General features: G+C 44.2%; 1 protein-coding gene across 1 annotated transcript in view; it reads left to right on the forward strand.

Moving 5' to 3' along the window:
• The first annotated feature begins 151 nt into the window (after window positions 1-151).
• The window catches only part of mtmr6 (myotubularin related protein 6), a 22,078-nt gene continuing 4,117 nt past the window's right edge, over window positions 152-18,112 (forward strand). Inside the window, exons 1-9 of the mRNA XM_063207409.1 lie at window positions 152-342; window positions 2,923-3,042; window positions 9,638-9,800; window positions 11,083-11,240; window positions 12,586-12,714; window positions 14,647-14,781; window positions 16,262-16,394; window positions 16,895-17,004; window positions 17,672-17,797. Of these exons, the coding sequence (XP_063063479.1) occupies window positions 319-342; window positions 2,923-3,042; window positions 9,638-9,800; window positions 11,083-11,240; window positions 12,586-12,714; window positions 14,647-14,781; window positions 16,262-16,394; window positions 16,895-17,004; window positions 17,672-17,797 (1,098 nt within the window). The 5' untranslated portion in view covers window positions 152-318. The remainder of the gene's footprint in view (window positions 343-2,922; window positions 3,043-9,637; window positions 9,801-11,082; window positions 11,241-12,585; window positions 12,715-14,646; window positions 14,782-16,261; window positions 16,395-16,894; window positions 17,005-17,671; window positions 17,798-18,112) is intronic.

Genomic DNA, 18,112 nt, shown 5'->3' on the forward strand with positions numbered 1-18,112 from the left:
TATCACAGCTCGTTTGAAATACTTGGGCATGTAAAAGGAAGAAAGAACCCAGTCACATAAATAGAAAATACATCACCCAAAATGCATCTCGCTTTTATTTTCCTCCAGTACGTGGCGGTAGGAACGCCCAAGTAGGAAGCTGCTGCGGGAACAGCGAACTGGTTGTCAGCAATCAAGCCGATGCGGAGAACGAATGTGGTTACAATCTTGGATTATATGATTAATCTATTAAAGTATCTGTTCACCTAATGCGCGAACGTGTATCTTAACAGCGTCTTCTCATCTGTTGCATGTGCTTGGAGCAATTCCGCCGGCACCATGGAACATATCCGAACGCCTAAGGTAAATGCTGGCTAATTCAATTAGCATACCAGCTAATACTGCCGCTGTTTACCAGTTAGCTAACGTGAATATTTGTTTCGAGAGGAAGTATGACATGGTTAGCTTGCATTTTTGTCCATTTCCTGATAGGCCAAGGGTCCACATTCACTTGTCTTTGGGGACCATTTTGCGTGTGGTGACTCGCTGATATCAGCCTGTGGGATTCTGTGTACATTTCTGTCGCTGGAGTTGACATCAGCTGATCAAAACAAAGCTTCAATGTATGTAGTTCTATATGCATGCTTAGATCCCAAAACACGCCCATGCATATTAAGAATGGTCAAAGGTATGAAGGGGTAATGTCGTCAAAACTAATGCAACCAGTCTCCATAGCAAAAGATGAGGAGAGTAGCACACATATGCCATAAGTGATCTCCAACTGTTGGGGAAAACGAGGCACATCGCCAGTCTGCTCACGAGGGAAGCAGATGCTGAGCTTGACCTGTTTTCTGGAAAGCCTAATGATCCAACATTCACTAAATCCGAGGTCAACCCCTGCGATATAAATAAGGGGGGGGGGGGGCACTCTGTGAAGCATATGTAAACAAATCTATCAGAGCTGGGCAATATGGTATTACCGGTACGTAGTCAGTGCAGCTTGGTAAGAAAGTTCAGGAAGGCTGCTTGGAATGACTCCATGGGTTTGTTTCGTAATTTATTCCGAAGTAGCACTGAGTATTACACTGAGTAGGATTTATTTATTGACATTCAACTTGATTACCTGGTCATGCCTTCATGCATTTTATGGCACAAAGCCATGATGGCATACTAAACAGTGACAGAAGCTCATTATTATGATTAAATATTATGCTATTGTCTTCTGTTTGGTTTTAAAACGGGAATGAGTTGTAGCCATGTCACATTTTGTCAGAACCCAGCCCTTAGGAAATGCACTCATTAGTGAAGAGACGGCTGTCGTCGTTTAAACACTGATTTAGAGGAAGAGGGCTGGTGAATCATTAGGGCTTCTTTCCATAATCCTAACTCCCATCCTCCCTTGTGTTTGTGGCCTTATGATGATGTTGCAACGCATCAACGTCAGAAGCTTAATTAAATATCTAGCAAAAGCACAAGTCAAAGGTCATTTTCTCATTTGCAATCGGGATATTGAATGGATAGGGGAAAGTTGTTGTGGCTAGGACTGACAGCGGGGATACTGTATTGCTTTCTCCATGCAGGCCAGGTGTCAGCGAAGCACAGGGCCACAAGCACAGGTTGAAGATGGAAGTTACAATAATGGAAAGAATATATGAGCTCAAAGATCGAAAGTCCTAGCCTATGACAGAGTTCACTGCCATCTCTGGTGAGTAACGTCAGATACATATAGCAACTGTCTAGCTCTGCCACGTGCCTAATGAGGCCAGCCCTCACGAGATATGGGACTTTGAGGAACCCAAATGAGCTGAGATACTGGGACATGGTCAGGCGGATGTAGCTAGACTAGAGTGTGAGTGATGTGCATGTCAGCATTAAGTCTGGAGGGAAGTGCAGCCTCAGCACCCTCTGTGTTTACGATCTTTCCCGAGCAGCTGAGTGGGCTTTAATATTAACAGCGTTTTGTGGTGCTTCTTCGTGCAGTCGAGGTGTTAACAGGAAGCTTGAAGATAAGGATAAGATAAGGAGAGGGAAATAAGTGGGTTGCTAGGTCATTGACATATGGTTAATGTGACATGATAACATGTTGCCTGGCAGCAGAGTTACCTGTGCGTTCTGTCGTGGAGTCGTACGTGACTGTAGGGTTTTTTGATGTTAAAATGCCACCTGCTACAGCTGGTAAAACACCATTCTTTTCTTTTCTACGATGGGCCAATTAAAAGGATTGTTGCTTAAAATGCCCAGAGCTTATGTACAGACAATAGATTTTTTTTCAGTTGGTTGACTCATTGCCATTGTTACTTAATGTGTTGGGAAATTGGAGTTGGCCACAGGATTTTTGTCTGTCTGTGGTTAAATATTTACAGCTTTAAAAAACGAAATACTGTAGGAGCTCAAGCATTTAACCAAAGGCCTGGCTTAAGAGAGAAAATATGTTGCACCATGTTACGTAATGCAGCAGTGAACTTAAACCTCTGAGGAGCGGTTCTCGCACCAGCCAGGGTTTTCCCCAGCTCTTTGGAGTCAAGGCGGCAATCTTGACAACAAACACCTCCCTCTTTGAATAGATACCCTGAAGAGATAAAAGATTTTGAATCGGGAATGTAACTAATGTTACCCCCTCCATCCTCCTTCACTAACAAATGTTCTGTGAAACACTGTGAGTACTGCTGTGGGTGACTATCAGGTCAGTGACGTTTTTTTAGTAGCTAACGTCGGGGTGGTGCAACCACAGCTAATGCCACTATTGTATGGATTAAATGTCTTTGTTTTTAGGGGATTATCTAAGAAGCATATTCATTGCAGTAAATTAACTACCAATTGGTAATTCATTTATGGGCATTAGCTGTGGTTGTACCACCTGACGTCTGAACCCAAAAAAACGTCATTGACCCTTACAGCGGGTACAGGAGACTGCCGTAACAGGTGCGCTTGCATTGTTCACAGGTGGAACAGGTGAAGCTAGTGGATCGGCTCAGTAACAAGACGGTCAGTGGCACACTGCACCTCACAGCCACTCACCTCATCTTTGCTGAGAGTAACCCGGCCAACGCACAGGAGATATGGGTAAGAGAGAGACACACACACACACACACACACACACACACACACACACACACACACACACACACACACACACACACACACACACACTTGCTCTGTCTGATTTTCAGCTCCTTCCCAGTGCCACTATCTTGCTCCTCTGAATGCGCGTTCAGGCCAACAGAGAACCGTGCCGGTGCCTGTTTCCGCACATAATCTCTAAGCGACCGGTGTGTTTCACGATGCAAACTGAAAAGTTGGTTTGCGATGGGAACTGAAGAATTCTGCGACCCATGACAACAACATGGACGTCAGCAGATTCATCTGGGTAACACAGTCTTGTGCGGAAGAATTAGTACCCCATTATGAACGCGATTGGGTTGTACTACATAAGCAGCATAGTTCCAAACGTAACTGCTGGTACGGGAAACGGACACCGGCACTGTTCTGGTCGGCCTGAATAGAGTATGTGTGATTTTCCTGCAGACGGCTATTCAACACACCTTGACATGTGGCCCTTGTCATGTGGGAAAGAGGGTTGGACTGGTCTGCACATCCGCTCTTCAGATAAATAGCTAACTTTTTTGCCCACATTCAGAATTAGAACTGAAATGTCTGACAGTGGAAGTGGCTGAAAGTTACCCCATCTCTTTCCAACACGCTTGCAAAGCGGGTTGGGCCAGACTACTGTACGGAGCCAAAATCTTTGGGCGGAAGTACGTAGGATATCATCGCCAGGCTTGGCAAACCAACCCATGGATAGGAAATTCTCAACTGGCATCTGTCAAAAAACCTCACCGCCGGCCAGAGCTAGAACCAGTTCACACCAACAATTTGGATAATGGCCTCATTCGCGGTTCTAAATGCAACTTACTGTCTTGCTACTCCGAATAGTTTCCCAGAAGACGGCGCGTAAGGAAGGAGACCTCCACATTTGGGCTTGCATGCCCATGGGGACAGCGGTTCGAGTCCGGCCGGGGTCCTTTCCAAATCCTCCCCCATCTCTCTCTCTCCCACTCGCTTCCTGTCAACATCTCATACTGTCCTGTCAATAAAGGCGTAAAAAGACCCTAAAAAATATATTAAAAAAGGGAGACCTGAGCATAAGCGAGATGTGACTAGCTAGCCACAAGGAGGCATGGGCATATAGAGTTATTCATAGACTCTGATCGTGCAGATTCCAAGCTTTACAATGATGCCTCAAACATGGTAATCTGGTGATATCTGACGAATTTGTGTTCACTTCTTAAAGTAGTAAACAGAGAATGCAACTCTGAAAGTTCATTTTGCAAACCAATATGTTTTTCTAAAGTACTGAGTAACATCTTCAAGATTTCAAATTGCAGATTCTGCAAGAAAAAATAAACAATGTATTAATTTGCAATGTTTTCAGTTTCACCCGGGTCTACTTGTGGCCTGATTTCTTTTGACTATTCACATGGTGGCACAGGCACAGAGCTAGCCTGGCTCTCACATCAAGTGTGCAGTAGGTAGGCTGTGGTAAACCCACCCAAAGACAGGAAGTTCTTAGAGACAGGATGGCTCAAGAAGCATCAACTGGGCAGATCTTCAACGCACAAGACTTCCGATGATGACTGCTTTTGTTGTTTCAGCTGTAAACTCTTATCTTGCTCCTCAGAGCAGGCTTCTGGTAAGACATTAAGGCATTAAAGAAGAGAGGGATTGCTATCGTTTGCCACTTCCCCTCTCGGTGTGACACGGCAGATACGGGAATTAGGGCTGCTAATGGCCTGGCCTTGGCCCATGCCAGTGTTGCCATGGTAACCCACTTGGCAGAACCTGTTGCGAGAAAAGCAACGGGTGGGGCAGTCAGTCAGTCAGACTCAGGCAGGCAGGGAGGGAAGAAGGGAGAGAAGACATCAGACTACACAGGGTGAGATGGTTAAAAGGTGTTTTGAAACAGATACTTTGAGAAGGGCAGGGAGGAGAGAGGCAGACAGCTTACTGAGAAGGATTACTGGTTGAAGACATAAAGAGAAAGAAGAAAGAGTTGTCTGTCAGAGTGGAGCAGAGCCTTGCAATTACAACGGACGGCCCCAAATCTAATCCATCACTTTTGACCTGAAAAAAATAAAAAAAAGTAAACTACTTTGAGCTGATTTGCAGTTGCGGTTGGCAGCCAGCTTTTACCAGCTTTGTCCAATCACAGTGTAAGGATTTTTCATCTCCTGCTCTGCTTTTCCAATGACCGTGTAGCGTTCCTAGCTCTTACTCGGCTTATCCAACCACAGTGTAGGGTTGTTATCTCTCTCTCTCTCTCTCTCTCTCTCTCTCTCTCTCTCTCTCTCTCTCTCTCTCTCTCTCTCTCTCTCTCTCTCTCTCTCTCTCTCTCTCTCTCTCTCTCTCTCTCTCTCCATCTCTAGCACCAAAGGGCTTGCAGAGTAGACTGCAGATCTCTTTCAGGATACTGATCCAAACAAGCAGATGGCTAAGAGAGCAGCTCTCCTCTCACCACCAGCCACAACAGTGTGTGTGTGTGTGTGTGTGTGTGTGTGTGTGTGTGTGTGTGTGTGTGTGTGTGTGTGTGTGTGTGTGTGTGTGTGTGTGTGTGTGTGTGTGTGTGTGTGTGTGTGTGTGTTCGAGGCCCAGGCGGCCAGCAAGAGGATACTGTAAATGGAGAAGATGAGTGTGAGAGCCAGTGTGTGTGTGTGTGAAGTGTGGAGTGTGACGGACAAGGAAACAATAGCAGAGAGGGCAGAGAGAAACACTGACTCACTCATTCTACTGCAGATTTCCTGTCCACTCTGTTCTCTACACTGCTGGGGGATCTGATTGCCACACACACTGGAAAGGAGATCTGCCCCAGAAAGGAGAGTAGAAAAGAGAATTGTGGGAAGAGAATTGGGAGAAAGAGACAGGAGAAGTAAGAAAGAGAGGCAGAGTATGGGGGGTGTGTGAGAGACACACACACACACACACACACACACACACACACACACACACACACACACACACACACACACACACACACACACACACACACACACACACACACACACACACACACACACACAGAGAGGGACATAGGGTGTGTGTGTGTGCAGTCTACTCTGCAAGCACTTTTGGTGCTAGAGATGGAGCGAGAGAGTGAGAGAGCGAGAGAGAGCGAGAGAGAGCGAGAGAGAGAGAGAGAGAGATAACAACCCTACACTGTGGTTGGATAAGCCGAGTAAGAGCTAGGAACGCTACACGGTCATTGGAAAAGCAGAGCAGGAGATGAAAAATCCTTACACTGTGATTGGACAAAGCTGGTAAAAGCTGGCTGCCAACCACAACTGCAAATCAGCTCAAAGTAGTTTACTTTTTTTATTTTTTCCAGGTCAAAAGTGATGGATTAGATTTGGGGCCGTCCGTTGTAATTGCAAGGCTCTGCTCCACTCTGACAGACAACTCTTTCTTCTTTCTCTTTATGTCTTCAACCAGTAATCCTTCTCAGTAAGCTGTCTGCCTATCTCCTCCCTGCCCTTCTCAAAGTATCCGTTTCAAAACACCTTTTAACCATCTCACCCTGTGTAGTCTGATGTCTTCTCTCCCTTCTTCCCTCCCTGCCTGCCTGAGTCTGACTGACTGACTGCCCCACCCGTTGCTTGTGTGTGTGTGTGTGTGTGCATGTGTGTGTTGAGTTCCCTAAATGCCAGTGTTTTGCATGTTGGTATAAAAGGAGGCCCGGGCCCCGGGTGCTCTGTATAGCCCTATGACCAGATGGAGGAGGACGCTGCTTTAGAGACCCACGCAGAAAGGAAACCACATTGTTTTTAAACTTCACTTCCTGACTCTTCTAAAACACACCACATGCTGTTCTGCCCGTTTGTCTGTATCTGTTCAAGATTTTATTGAAAATAGCTTTCTTTTGTGAGGAAAGAGCAAAGCGTATTAAGAATCTAGTACATTTCCATTGAAGATGCTGTCCTCTCGTACTGTTTCATTCAGTGAGCTCATGTAAATCTTAAAGAGGTCAATTGTAAGCAACTGGACTTCTATTTTGGGCCTTGAAGGGATTTCACCATTTAGTCAAAAGTGCCTCTTAGTCTCTGGACATTATGTAAGGCAGGGGTGGGGAACCTTTTTCATTCAAGGGGCCACCTCAAATTCCTACAAGGGCCGTTAAAGTCCTCCAAGGGCCATACTATGGACACAAACCAGTATTTCCCCCTGCACTTTAGGCCTATATTGAAGGCAGCAACCTTTACAATAGACCCCACCTTCTCTAGGTCCCCTGAATATGACACATTTTTATTCCAAATGTAATTTCTAAGCTTCCTTTACAAAACATGTCATATTTCATGCGAAGCTGCATAGCATTAAAATTATATTGGGAGATAAAACGGTGTCAAGGGCCGTTAACAGTCCTCAAGACATAAGTTTATCCCAGCATCACTGGTGGTCAAATAGGGTTGCACATGACTGGAGATGGACAAGGCCAAATGTGTTCCAAGCTTCTAGATGTCATGGTGATCATGGGGAGTATTTACAATGGCATTTCATGAATATGCAAATCAATGTTTATTGCGGGCTGTACGTTCCCAGTCCAGTGACCTGAAAAGACAACTGTGCCTCATAGAGAAATATGTTAATTTTGTGCTGTGAAAGTTGCCCCATTGTGTATTGCACATAACATGCATTCCAAAGACATTCTTAACACTCAACATGACCATAGTTACATGCGAGGAATATTTCGATTTTTAACATAACGGTGGCAATATTCGGTTTGCACACACAAAATGAGTTTAATATTTATTTATCCTGATTATGGCCATGTTTCGAGAATATTTTGATTGCAGAACGCTGTTCCACATGTGTAAATGGAATGCTTTGCTTTGTAAATGGAATTCGTTTTAAACCAAATACTGATCATTTTTTTGTTTCAAACTGGAATAGTCCATGCATGTCACTGCACTCAATGACACACTGTACAGAAAACATCATTAGTGCACAATTTCCTCGTAATCAGCCAACTGCGGATCATTTATTATTCATGGTAAGTGGCCTCAAATGCTTTGGGGACTAAACTGAGATGGTCCCCTTTAATTGTGTTTTTCACAGCAGGCTGTGAATCGAACAAAACAGCAGTTACACACTTGGACATCAAAGTGCTTGTTGTGTACTTGGCTGAGGTGGCTTTGTTGCCTTCAGATGGATTGATGAGCCATTAAAGAGATTGGTACTGGTATTTGCTTTGTTTGTGTTTAAGATTGAACAAGCATATCTGTATTTCTGCAATATGTTTCATCATGATCAGATGTTGATGAAGCAATATTTGTCAACTTCAAGGGTGTATGCTAATGTGGAATCACTGTAATTAAATGTTAAGCTTAATGGAGCAGCGGTTGACATGCACTATATTACAGACGGTATTTGCTTACCTGCCTTGACTCACATATTGTGTGAACTTAACTGCCATCCCATTCCTAACCCATAGGGTTCAATATGATACCGGTCCACCTTTTGAAGCTATTGCAGCTTCAACTCATCTGGGAAGGTTGTCCACAAGATTGCAGAGAGTGTTTATAAGTTGTTTTTTTAACCTTTCTTCCAAAAGCACATTGGTAAGGTCACACACTGATGCTGTTCGAGAAGGCCCAGAAGAATTCATCCCTAAGGTGTTCTAACGGGTTCAGGTTAGGACTCTGTCATCCACATGTTTATGGACCTAGCTTTTTTGCACAGGTGCATTAGTCATGTTGGAAGAGGAAGGGGTGTGCTCCAGACTAGCCAGGCTGTGTCCTCTTAGTGACACAACACTTTCAGCGTTGCAACTAGTCAGGTCAAGAGCAATGCAAGTACTTTCTGAGTTCCCGAAAATATGGGAACTCCTCCCACTTTGTCGGTATGCAAACAACCATAACCAAACCAAGGGAGGCGGGTCAACCATGCCGTTTAGGAAATGTTAATTGTTATGTTCTTGGTCAGACCAAGTCTTGAATAGATTTGAACGTCGATGCTAATCAGGCTAGCTCCAGACTGTTCCCACAGCGTTGGGGGCATGGAATTGTCATGTTATGGTATCCTGACGCTTCAACTAAGATCAGTGGATCAGCTGCTCCTCACCACCAGCGGTAGTTTAACTATATTGACAACTCTAATCACGTCATCTAAGATAAATAAGTAATCATGTCATCTCTGTGTCTTCTTCTAAAGTTCCTTCATCGCCATATCGCCTCAGTGGATATTCTGCCCCTCACCACCTGTGAATAGTTATAGTAGTGTCATCATATTGACAACCCTAAATCACTAAATATCATCTTCGCAGGTCCTGCATCACCACAATGCCTCAGTGGATAAGATGCCCCTCACGTCACCACCAGCGGCGCATTTCATGGTAGTCTAATGGCTTCTTTTGAAACCCTGACCTGCACCTCAGGAAACTTCAATAGAACGGGTTCTCAGATCAGGGTTCCAAAACACAAACTCGGAGCAGTTTGGTGTACTCAAATAGAACTGCACTGTGCTGCAATAGAACGCATTGACAACGTACGTCGGGGGAACAGACTTGGGTCTACCAACAACCGAGTTTCAAAAGAATGAACCACAATCGTGTCATCTGTCCGTGTGTCATGTCATGTAATCTTTTCATGTCTCTTTGTGTCTTCCTCTATAGATCCTGCATCACCACATCGCGTCTGTGGACAAGATGCCGTTGACCACCAGTGGCTGCCCCCTCATCATCCTCTGCCGCAACTTCCGCGCCGTGCACTTCATTCTGGCCCGCGAGAGGGACTGCCACGACGTCTACAGCTCCCTGCTCAGATTACTACGGCCAGGTGGGACAGGCTGACAGACACACACACACACACACACACACACGCACACACACGCACACGCACACACACGCACACGCACACACACACACACACACACACACACACACACACACACACACACACACACACACACACACACACAGACACACACACACACACACAGACACACACACACACAAGGCATCTGCAGCTCCTTGCTCAGATTACTAGGCCAGGTGGATTAGACAGACTGACTGACTGACTGACTGACTGACTGACTGACTGACCACTAGATAGAAGGATATGACAGGTTGATGGACAGGTAGACAGAGGGAGAGATAGACAGGCAGAGAGGGCTGCCGTGGCCTAATGATTCTAAACCTACACTTCCACTCGGGGCACCCTGCACTCCATGGCTGAGGTGTCCTTGAGCAACACCACACTGCTCCAGGGGCTGTAACCAATACCCTGTAAATAACTAAGTTGCTTTGGATAAAAAGTGTCAGCTAAGTGTAATGTCATGTAATGCTGGACAGACAGACAGATAAACAGACAGATAGACAAGCAGGCAGGCAGAGGGGTGAATGAGGACTGAATGAATGAAACGATGAATGAAAAAATAAACCACCGAATGAAAGTGAGTTTGCTGACCGAAATCGAAATGAATGTTCTAACAGCGAGATCTGACATGAAAGTGTGTTGAGGGGAAAGGAGAAAGAGAAGTCAAACTCTGCTGTACTTGGAAAGTCGAAGCAGAGAGAGGCACAGAGGGGTCAGGAAGCTACAGATGGTCTGATTAAGCTCTGACGGGTGTGTGTGTGTGTGCGTGTGCGTGTGCGTGTGCGTGTGCGTGTGTGCGTGCGTGCGTGCGTGCGTGCGTGCGTGCGTGCGTGCGTGCGTGCGTGCGTGCGTGCGTGCGTGCGTGCGTGCGTGCGTGCGTGCGTGCGTGTGTGTGTGCGTGCGTGCATGCGTGCGCGCGTGTGTGTGTGTGTCATATTAGTATGTATGCAGTGTGCAATTGTGTATTATGTCTGTGCAGGTGGTCGGCCGTCCAGGCATTCTCCAAGGCTGGAGACGCGAGCGATGACCTTTGCCAAAACTTGTCACATTCATTACGAAAATATTGTTAATGACCCAGACGAATTGCTATGCCCTTACACTCTCTCTCTCCCTCTCTCCCTCTCCCTCTGCTTTCTGTGTCTCTTTCTTTGACCATTTTCTCCCTCGCGCTCTCTTTCTCACTGTCTGAATCTTTCCTTCTCTTTATATATCTCTTTCTTTGCCCGCCCCCCCTCCTCTGCAGTGTCCTATGACGAGCTGTATGCCTTCTCCTACAACCCAAAGCAGAATGACCAGCAGCGTGAGGAGGGCTGGGGGCTGGTGGACCTGGCTGCAGAGTTTGAGCGCATGGGCGTGCCCAGCGACCAGTGGCAGCTCACCGACGTCAACAGACAGTACAAGGTGAGAGGACAGGAGACTATGCCAAGAGCCTGGCGAAGTACTAATCCAGGTTAAGTCAGTCTTAACATAGTGGTAAATCATCTATTGGAAGAGCCAGGTGTCTTGACTAAATGACACATGTGGGTGATCTACTACTAGCAGATTTACCACTTCATGTAGGTTTATTTATCCTGGTTTATTACTTAACCATGTTCTTACAATACTCCTCAGGCCTGTAGCATACTAGTGGAACACTATAGCTAACCAGGGCTCTAAATTAACACCTGCCAACTGGCCAAATGCTCAACGAAAATTCTTTTTGACTGAAAAGAGAACTTGGCACTGTAGCTATTATGAATAACTCTTTTTTTTCTGTTATTAATATTATTTACTACATTAGTAATACATATTACTAGGAATTATGAGTTGTTACTACTGTTTTACTATTATTATTTGTCTTTCTCCATTATACTGTACTGTGCTTTGACCGAAATAGTAATAATTGAACCTTCAAACATCTGATAATAAACCACATACCGATATATAACCTATATCACATTTTACCTGTTAACATACCGCTGGTATGTCTGAGTATGAAATGTCTAAGTGTAAATGGTTTCGAGTCCTGTTAAGCCGATGTTGGATGTTTTGGTTGTTATTTTGAGCTTCAGCGCCAGAAATGTCAATGAATGAATGCTGTGACAAATTATGATACCATGGGCCCCTTGGCCAGACAACAAGAAAGGCCCCCCTCCATTGGGTGTTGCTAGTTTCCAAAATTGTTGAGGGTTTTACAGACTCTAATATTATGTTGGGGTTTTGTCCCTCAAGAAAATGTGAAAATTGTTGAATGTGCAATTTTAATGCATTATGAGAATGGAAAATACGGAGGCCTGGACTTCAAGACCCCCTTGGCTCTTGGGCCCCTGTGCCTGGGCCCGGTTGGCCTGTGCAGTAATCCGTCCTTGAATGAATGTCCTGGTATGTCCCCAGCCATCCTCATATGATGATCATTACCAGCGAGCCGATCACTTGGATAGACTACAGCCTTTCATAAGGGGAAGGAGAGCAGTGTGACTCCAGTTACTCTGAGCAGCTAGTTGTGGAACCACATGAGCTCTAGTCATTATGGGCATGATGAGTCTTCCAGAAGTCACTTAACCAATGCCCAGAAAAATCCATTTCAGTTTTCACTTTAGGCCAGTCATTGACCAGTTGCTCATTTAAGGAAAACTGAACATTTATGTTTCAAATGAGTGTTGTAAATTATGTTAAAAGAATTCAAGACTGTGGGCTTATCAAGGTGTGCGTGTGTGCGTTCTGTGTGTGTGTTTCCGTGTGTGTCTGTGTGCATGTGTGTGTTCAGATCTGCGACACATATCCCAGAGACCTATATGTGCCCATCACTGCCAGTAAGCCCATCATCGTGGGCAGCTCCAAGTTCCGCAGCAAAGGCCGTTTCCCCGTCCTCACCTACTTTTACCAGGAGAAGAAGGTAAACATTACATTACATTACACTTAGCTGACACTTTTATCCAGAACGACTTACAGCTCTGTACAGGGTATTGGTTACAGTCCCTGGAGCAGTGTGGGGTTAGGTGAAAGGCACTTCAACCATGGATGGAGTTGTAGGACGTGATAAGGGTGGTATTCGAACCTGCAACCCTCTCATCTTAAGCCCACCTCCGTAACCATTAGGCCACAGCTGTTCAAATCGCATGAGAAACTCTGTCTGTTTGTCTATGGGTCCAACCCAAACTAATACCTCCCGTCCTTTTCTTTTGTTTGTGGTCTCTTGCCTCGGTGTCGCCTCACCTCCGTGGAGAAAACAATAACGTTTCCCCACTGTCAGTCTAGGCAGAGCAACTTTTCTTTTTTTTGCTCATTCAACAGCCCGATTGCAAATGAAATTACATTTGTGTTTGTGCTTTGCGAAATATTTAATACAACTCTGATCCTCAATAGCACTTTGCCTCACATTGCAAGGCCACAAGCAACAAGAAAGGATAGGAGGTGCTTGTTTGATATATACCCTTTGTATATGCCTTGTCTCTCTTTCAAGTCAAGTCAAGTAGGTTTTATTGTCAATTTCTTTACATGCACTGGTCATACAAAGAATTTGAAATTAATTGAAATTAATTTCTGTCTACCAGGAGAAGCAGAGAAGGAGCTGTTTTTTTCCAGCTGTTGACAACTATTCCAGACAGCAAATTCATCTGATTAGCTTTACTGGTTGCACAGCTTGTTGCGTGCTGCCGCATGTTATGTAAGAAGTGGAGTACCTTCGTTTCCCACCGTGACAGACAAAAAAGTTTGAGAGCCACTGCTCTAAGGTCACAGGCCTGAGTTAACTTGCTTAACTGAGGTTTGGCACGAAAACAAGTTTACCTGAAATACCCCCTTTGCTCAGTTTGTTTACGCTCTTTTCCTTGATCTGTGGTGCCCGCGCTGTTGTTTGGCACCCGTAAAACATTATTCAACGTCCCCTTCGGGTGCAGTAGGACATCCTTGTTTTTTTTTGTTACAAACTACAAACCTGCTGTCCAATTTATCTTTTTTTCTTTCCTCTTGAAGAGAGCAGAAAAAGCCCAGTGACAGTTTGCTGACCTGATTTTGTTTTTTTTGTTTTTGTTTTTTTAAGTCACTTGTCTCCTTGTGTGCAGGATCATTGTAAGCATATATTTGTGTTGACTGTTGATTTGCCTCTAAGATTAAAGAGGTCTCTAAGTGAAGAGGTTTCGGTTTACTTATCCTGACACACCATTTATATTCACAAATCAGGCTAGACACAGGCATACACACACACACAAACAAATAAGCTAGACAAACACATGCATTGCACACACACACACACACACACACACACCACACACACACACACACACACACACACACACACACACCACACACACACACACACACACACACACACACACACACACACACACACACACACACACACACACACACACACACACACACACACACACACACACACACACCTTGACACAGATTGATAGTAGGGGTGTGGTATTGTATCTGCAGCTAACAGTAACTCATGAGCAATGTAATGGAAAAGAAGGGTTCTGACAGCGTTGAAGCCATATTTCAGACTTGATAGTCGTTTTTGTGCTGTGGTGCTTCTGGCTTCACTGCCAGCCAACATTCTGGAGATGGTGACAGTTAATTTGTTAAGCAGATGTCTTGCAGCTTCACCACATTTTTCCGTCATTGTGCAGCCATAGTCAGAATGCTGAATAATATTCCACTTTGTGTGCGTGTGGACTACTACTGGATGCCTGCTCCAATAGTCAAGATCATGCCTGAGTATCTTTGCAAATGGTAAATTTGTATCTATGAACACTGAATTTTGAACTGTGAGCACAAATAAAGAAGTAATGTGTGTGTGTCTGTGTCTCCACTCCAGTCTGCGATGTGTAGGTGTAGTCAGCCCCTGTCTGGCTTCAGCGCCCGCTGCCTGGAGGACGAACACATGCTGCAGGCCATCAGCAAGACCAACCACAACTGCAGATTCATATACGTCATGGACACACGGCCAAAGGTAACATGTTTGTGTGTGTGTGCGTGCGTGCAAGGACTTCTTAACTGCTATACATATATACAAGTAATGAAAGTGCTATCCACACATGCAAAAAGTTTTCGGTCACCAGGCCTTTCTCAGTGCAAGCGAAGCTTATGAAAAACTATTGTTGATGTACAACACGAAACCGTAAACAGTCATGGGTGAGCGGTTAGGGCGTCAGACTTGCATCCCAGAGGTTGCCGGTTCGACTCCCGACCCGCCAGGTTGGTGGGGGGAGTAATCAACCAGTGCTCTCCCCCATCGTCCTCCATGACTGAGGTACCCTGAGCATGGTACCGTCCCACCGCACTGCTCCCCATGGGGCGCCACTGAGGGCTGCCCCCTTGCACGGGTGAGGCATAAATGCAATTTCGTTGTGTGCAGTGTGCAGTGTTCACTTGTGTGCTGTGGAGTGCTGTGTCACAATGACAATGGGAGTTGGAGTTTCCCAATGGGCTTTCACTTTCACTTTCACTAAACCTGAGCCATATACACAGAAAAAGGCAGGGATAAGATTGTGTCTGTGCATGTGTCTGTGCGTGTGTTCTCTTTGCTGCAAAGAGGAACGAGGCTGTTACTCAACTTCTTCCTGGTTTCCTGAATGGCGTTCCTGTCTGAGAAAATAAAAGGACATGAAATTTCGGCATGTTCCAAACCAAACAAAAACCACAAAGGCTGTCCATGCCAAAAACTGTTTATTGTGGGTTTATTTTTTACAAGACTGACTTTCACAGACTGTAACAAATAAGGAGGAACTCATAAATGAAATGGCTTTAGCTAGAAATTCCAATAAAATCTGAGCAAGTAGAAGGCATCCCTTCAAAGCGTCTACAGTGGACTTACTTGGTGTGGTGTTTGGGGTTGTGGTTATTGTGTCCTTTGTGTTTGCCACTTATCTTGATTGTTTTGACCGTTCTTTGGCTGATTTTTGTGTATGTCAATGTAAATCAGAAATGATGTCCATGTGAATAGGCATTGACGAAATGTGGATGTTTGATTCTGTTTATTGTATTTTTGTTGTAAATATAACAAAGAAGAGAAGCCAGCACATCCAAACATCTGACCTGCAGGACAAACAAATGACCAGATGAAAAGTTAACAAGTCCATTTCAACCAGGATTTTCTGCCTCCACTTACTTCATTTTTTCCATGGCATTTCGGGTAAAGGCCCTTCTTCAGACGTCTGAAGAAGGGAAGGGCCTTTACCCGAAACGTCACAGAAAATCAAAATAAGTGGGAGCAGAAAATTGTGGTTGAATCAGACTTTTTCAGTTTTTTTCTGCTGTAAATATATCTCATACGCACTTAAAATGATACAATCTCATTGTATGTAACACTATGTGTGATTTCCGTTGTTTGCGTGTATGTTGACAATAGCACTAAAAGGCATTCTATTCTATTCTACTGTATTCTATTCTAATCTGTTCTGTACTGTCCTATTCTATTTTACGACTCCCAGCTGAATGCCCTGGCCAATCGTGCGGCAGGGAAGGGCTATGAGAACGAAGACAACTATTCCAACATCCGCTTCCAGTTCGTGGGAATAGAGAATATCCACATCATGAGGGCCAGTCTGCAGAAGCTTCTAGAAGGTCAGACATGAGAACCGAAGAGTCTGCACACTTAAAATCCTTTTTTCTTTATATTTATTTTTTTAATTCCATAGAGGGAAAACTTCAGTCAGCCTTTGGCCTGCACCTTTTACTGGGATGTAGTGCACAGTCTTTATTTTATTTTATATTTAATGGGTGTGTTGGTTAAAGGGAAGGGACAAAAGAGAAGCAATCACCAAAACAACACACAATAGCACAATGATAAACCTACTGTACTTACTACTAATAATAATTCCGATACATATATATATATATATGTATATTCCAATAGACATTCTGTAAAGTAATACTAAGCAATTTCAGTCATTTCACAGTGACGTAGTTTCACTATTTTCTGTGTTCAAGAAGACATCCACTCTGTGGTTGATTTAATGACGTGTTTTAAGTGGTGGTGCACTCTGATAGTGCTGAGTAGCTCCCTCCCTCCATACTTCCTTCTTCTTTTCATCCTGCCTCACACGTCTCTCTTCTTTTTTCAGTGGTGGGAACGCGTTCGTTATCCTTCAGTGAGTACCTGGTGGGGCTGGAGAGCTCGGGATGGCTGAGGCACATCAAGGCCGTCGTGGACGCAGCCGTCTTCCTCATGAAGGTCTGCACTGTTGTTTTTTGTTTTGTTTTTGTTTTTTAATTGAAAGGGCGCTTTTTACCAGAACAGATTTTCTTGTACAAAAAACGCATTCTCGACTGTAATTCTTGTTTTTGTTTTCATGTTGTTTATTCACTAAAATAAAAATGAAAGACAAGAATTACTGTCAAAGGCCTGAGCTATTATCCATATCAATTATTTCGTTATATTGTCAATTACACGTAGCTCATGTGAAAAGAAATTGGTGGAAATACAATGTTTTTTCTTTGTTCTTTGATGCATTGTAAATATTTGAACAACAGAATAATTGAAAGTGCTGAATGTCCTGCAGTTTCATGAGCATGGTGTAAACCGTGTTGACGGCTCACTTATTCAAACTGAAATATGTCCTTTCCCCAAAAACATCATTGAAGGAGAGTGTTTCTCTGTTCTTTGATACAAAGCAAATATTCAACAGCAGAAGAAATGAAAGCTGTTCACTTTCTACAGTTGGATTAGAATGTTCTAAACAGTGTTGCCAGCTCACTTATCACATTTCAACACCAAAAACAATCTCAGTCACTACTATTAATTATCAGTCACTCTATAATACCATTAATAACTATAATAATACTACTAATTCATTTCAAAATGTGTGTTCTTATTGAGCGTCCTGCTGTGTGTTTTCCAGGCGATGACAGTAGAGGGCGCCAGTGTGCTGGTTCACTGCTCAGACGGCTGGGACCGCACAGCACAAGTCTGTTCACTAGGAGCCCTGCTCATGGACCCCTACTACCGCACCATCAAGGGCTTCTTGGTAGGAGCACACACACACACACACACACACACACACACACACACACACACACACACACACACACACACACACACACACACACACATACACATACACATACACACACACACACACACACACACACCATCAAGAGTTTCATGGTAGGAGCACCTACAGAACAGACACACATTTATTATTGGAAATGACTATTTAGACGTACTATCATCTCTCTGTGAATTCTTGCTATTGAAATATTTTGAGAACATACCTTTTAAACCTATAGAAAATACATTTTGCAATGCAGTACAATGCAATGCAATGGCCAATACTAAAATG

This window comes from Engraulis encrasicolus, chromosome 9 (genome assembly GCF_034702125.1).
Source record: "Engraulis encrasicolus isolate BLACKSEA-1 chromosome 9, IST_EnEncr_1.0, whole genome shotgun sequence".
NCBI classification, from domain to species: Eukaryota; Metazoa; Chordata; class Actinopteri; order Clupeiformes; family Engraulidae; genus Engraulis; species Engraulis encrasicolus.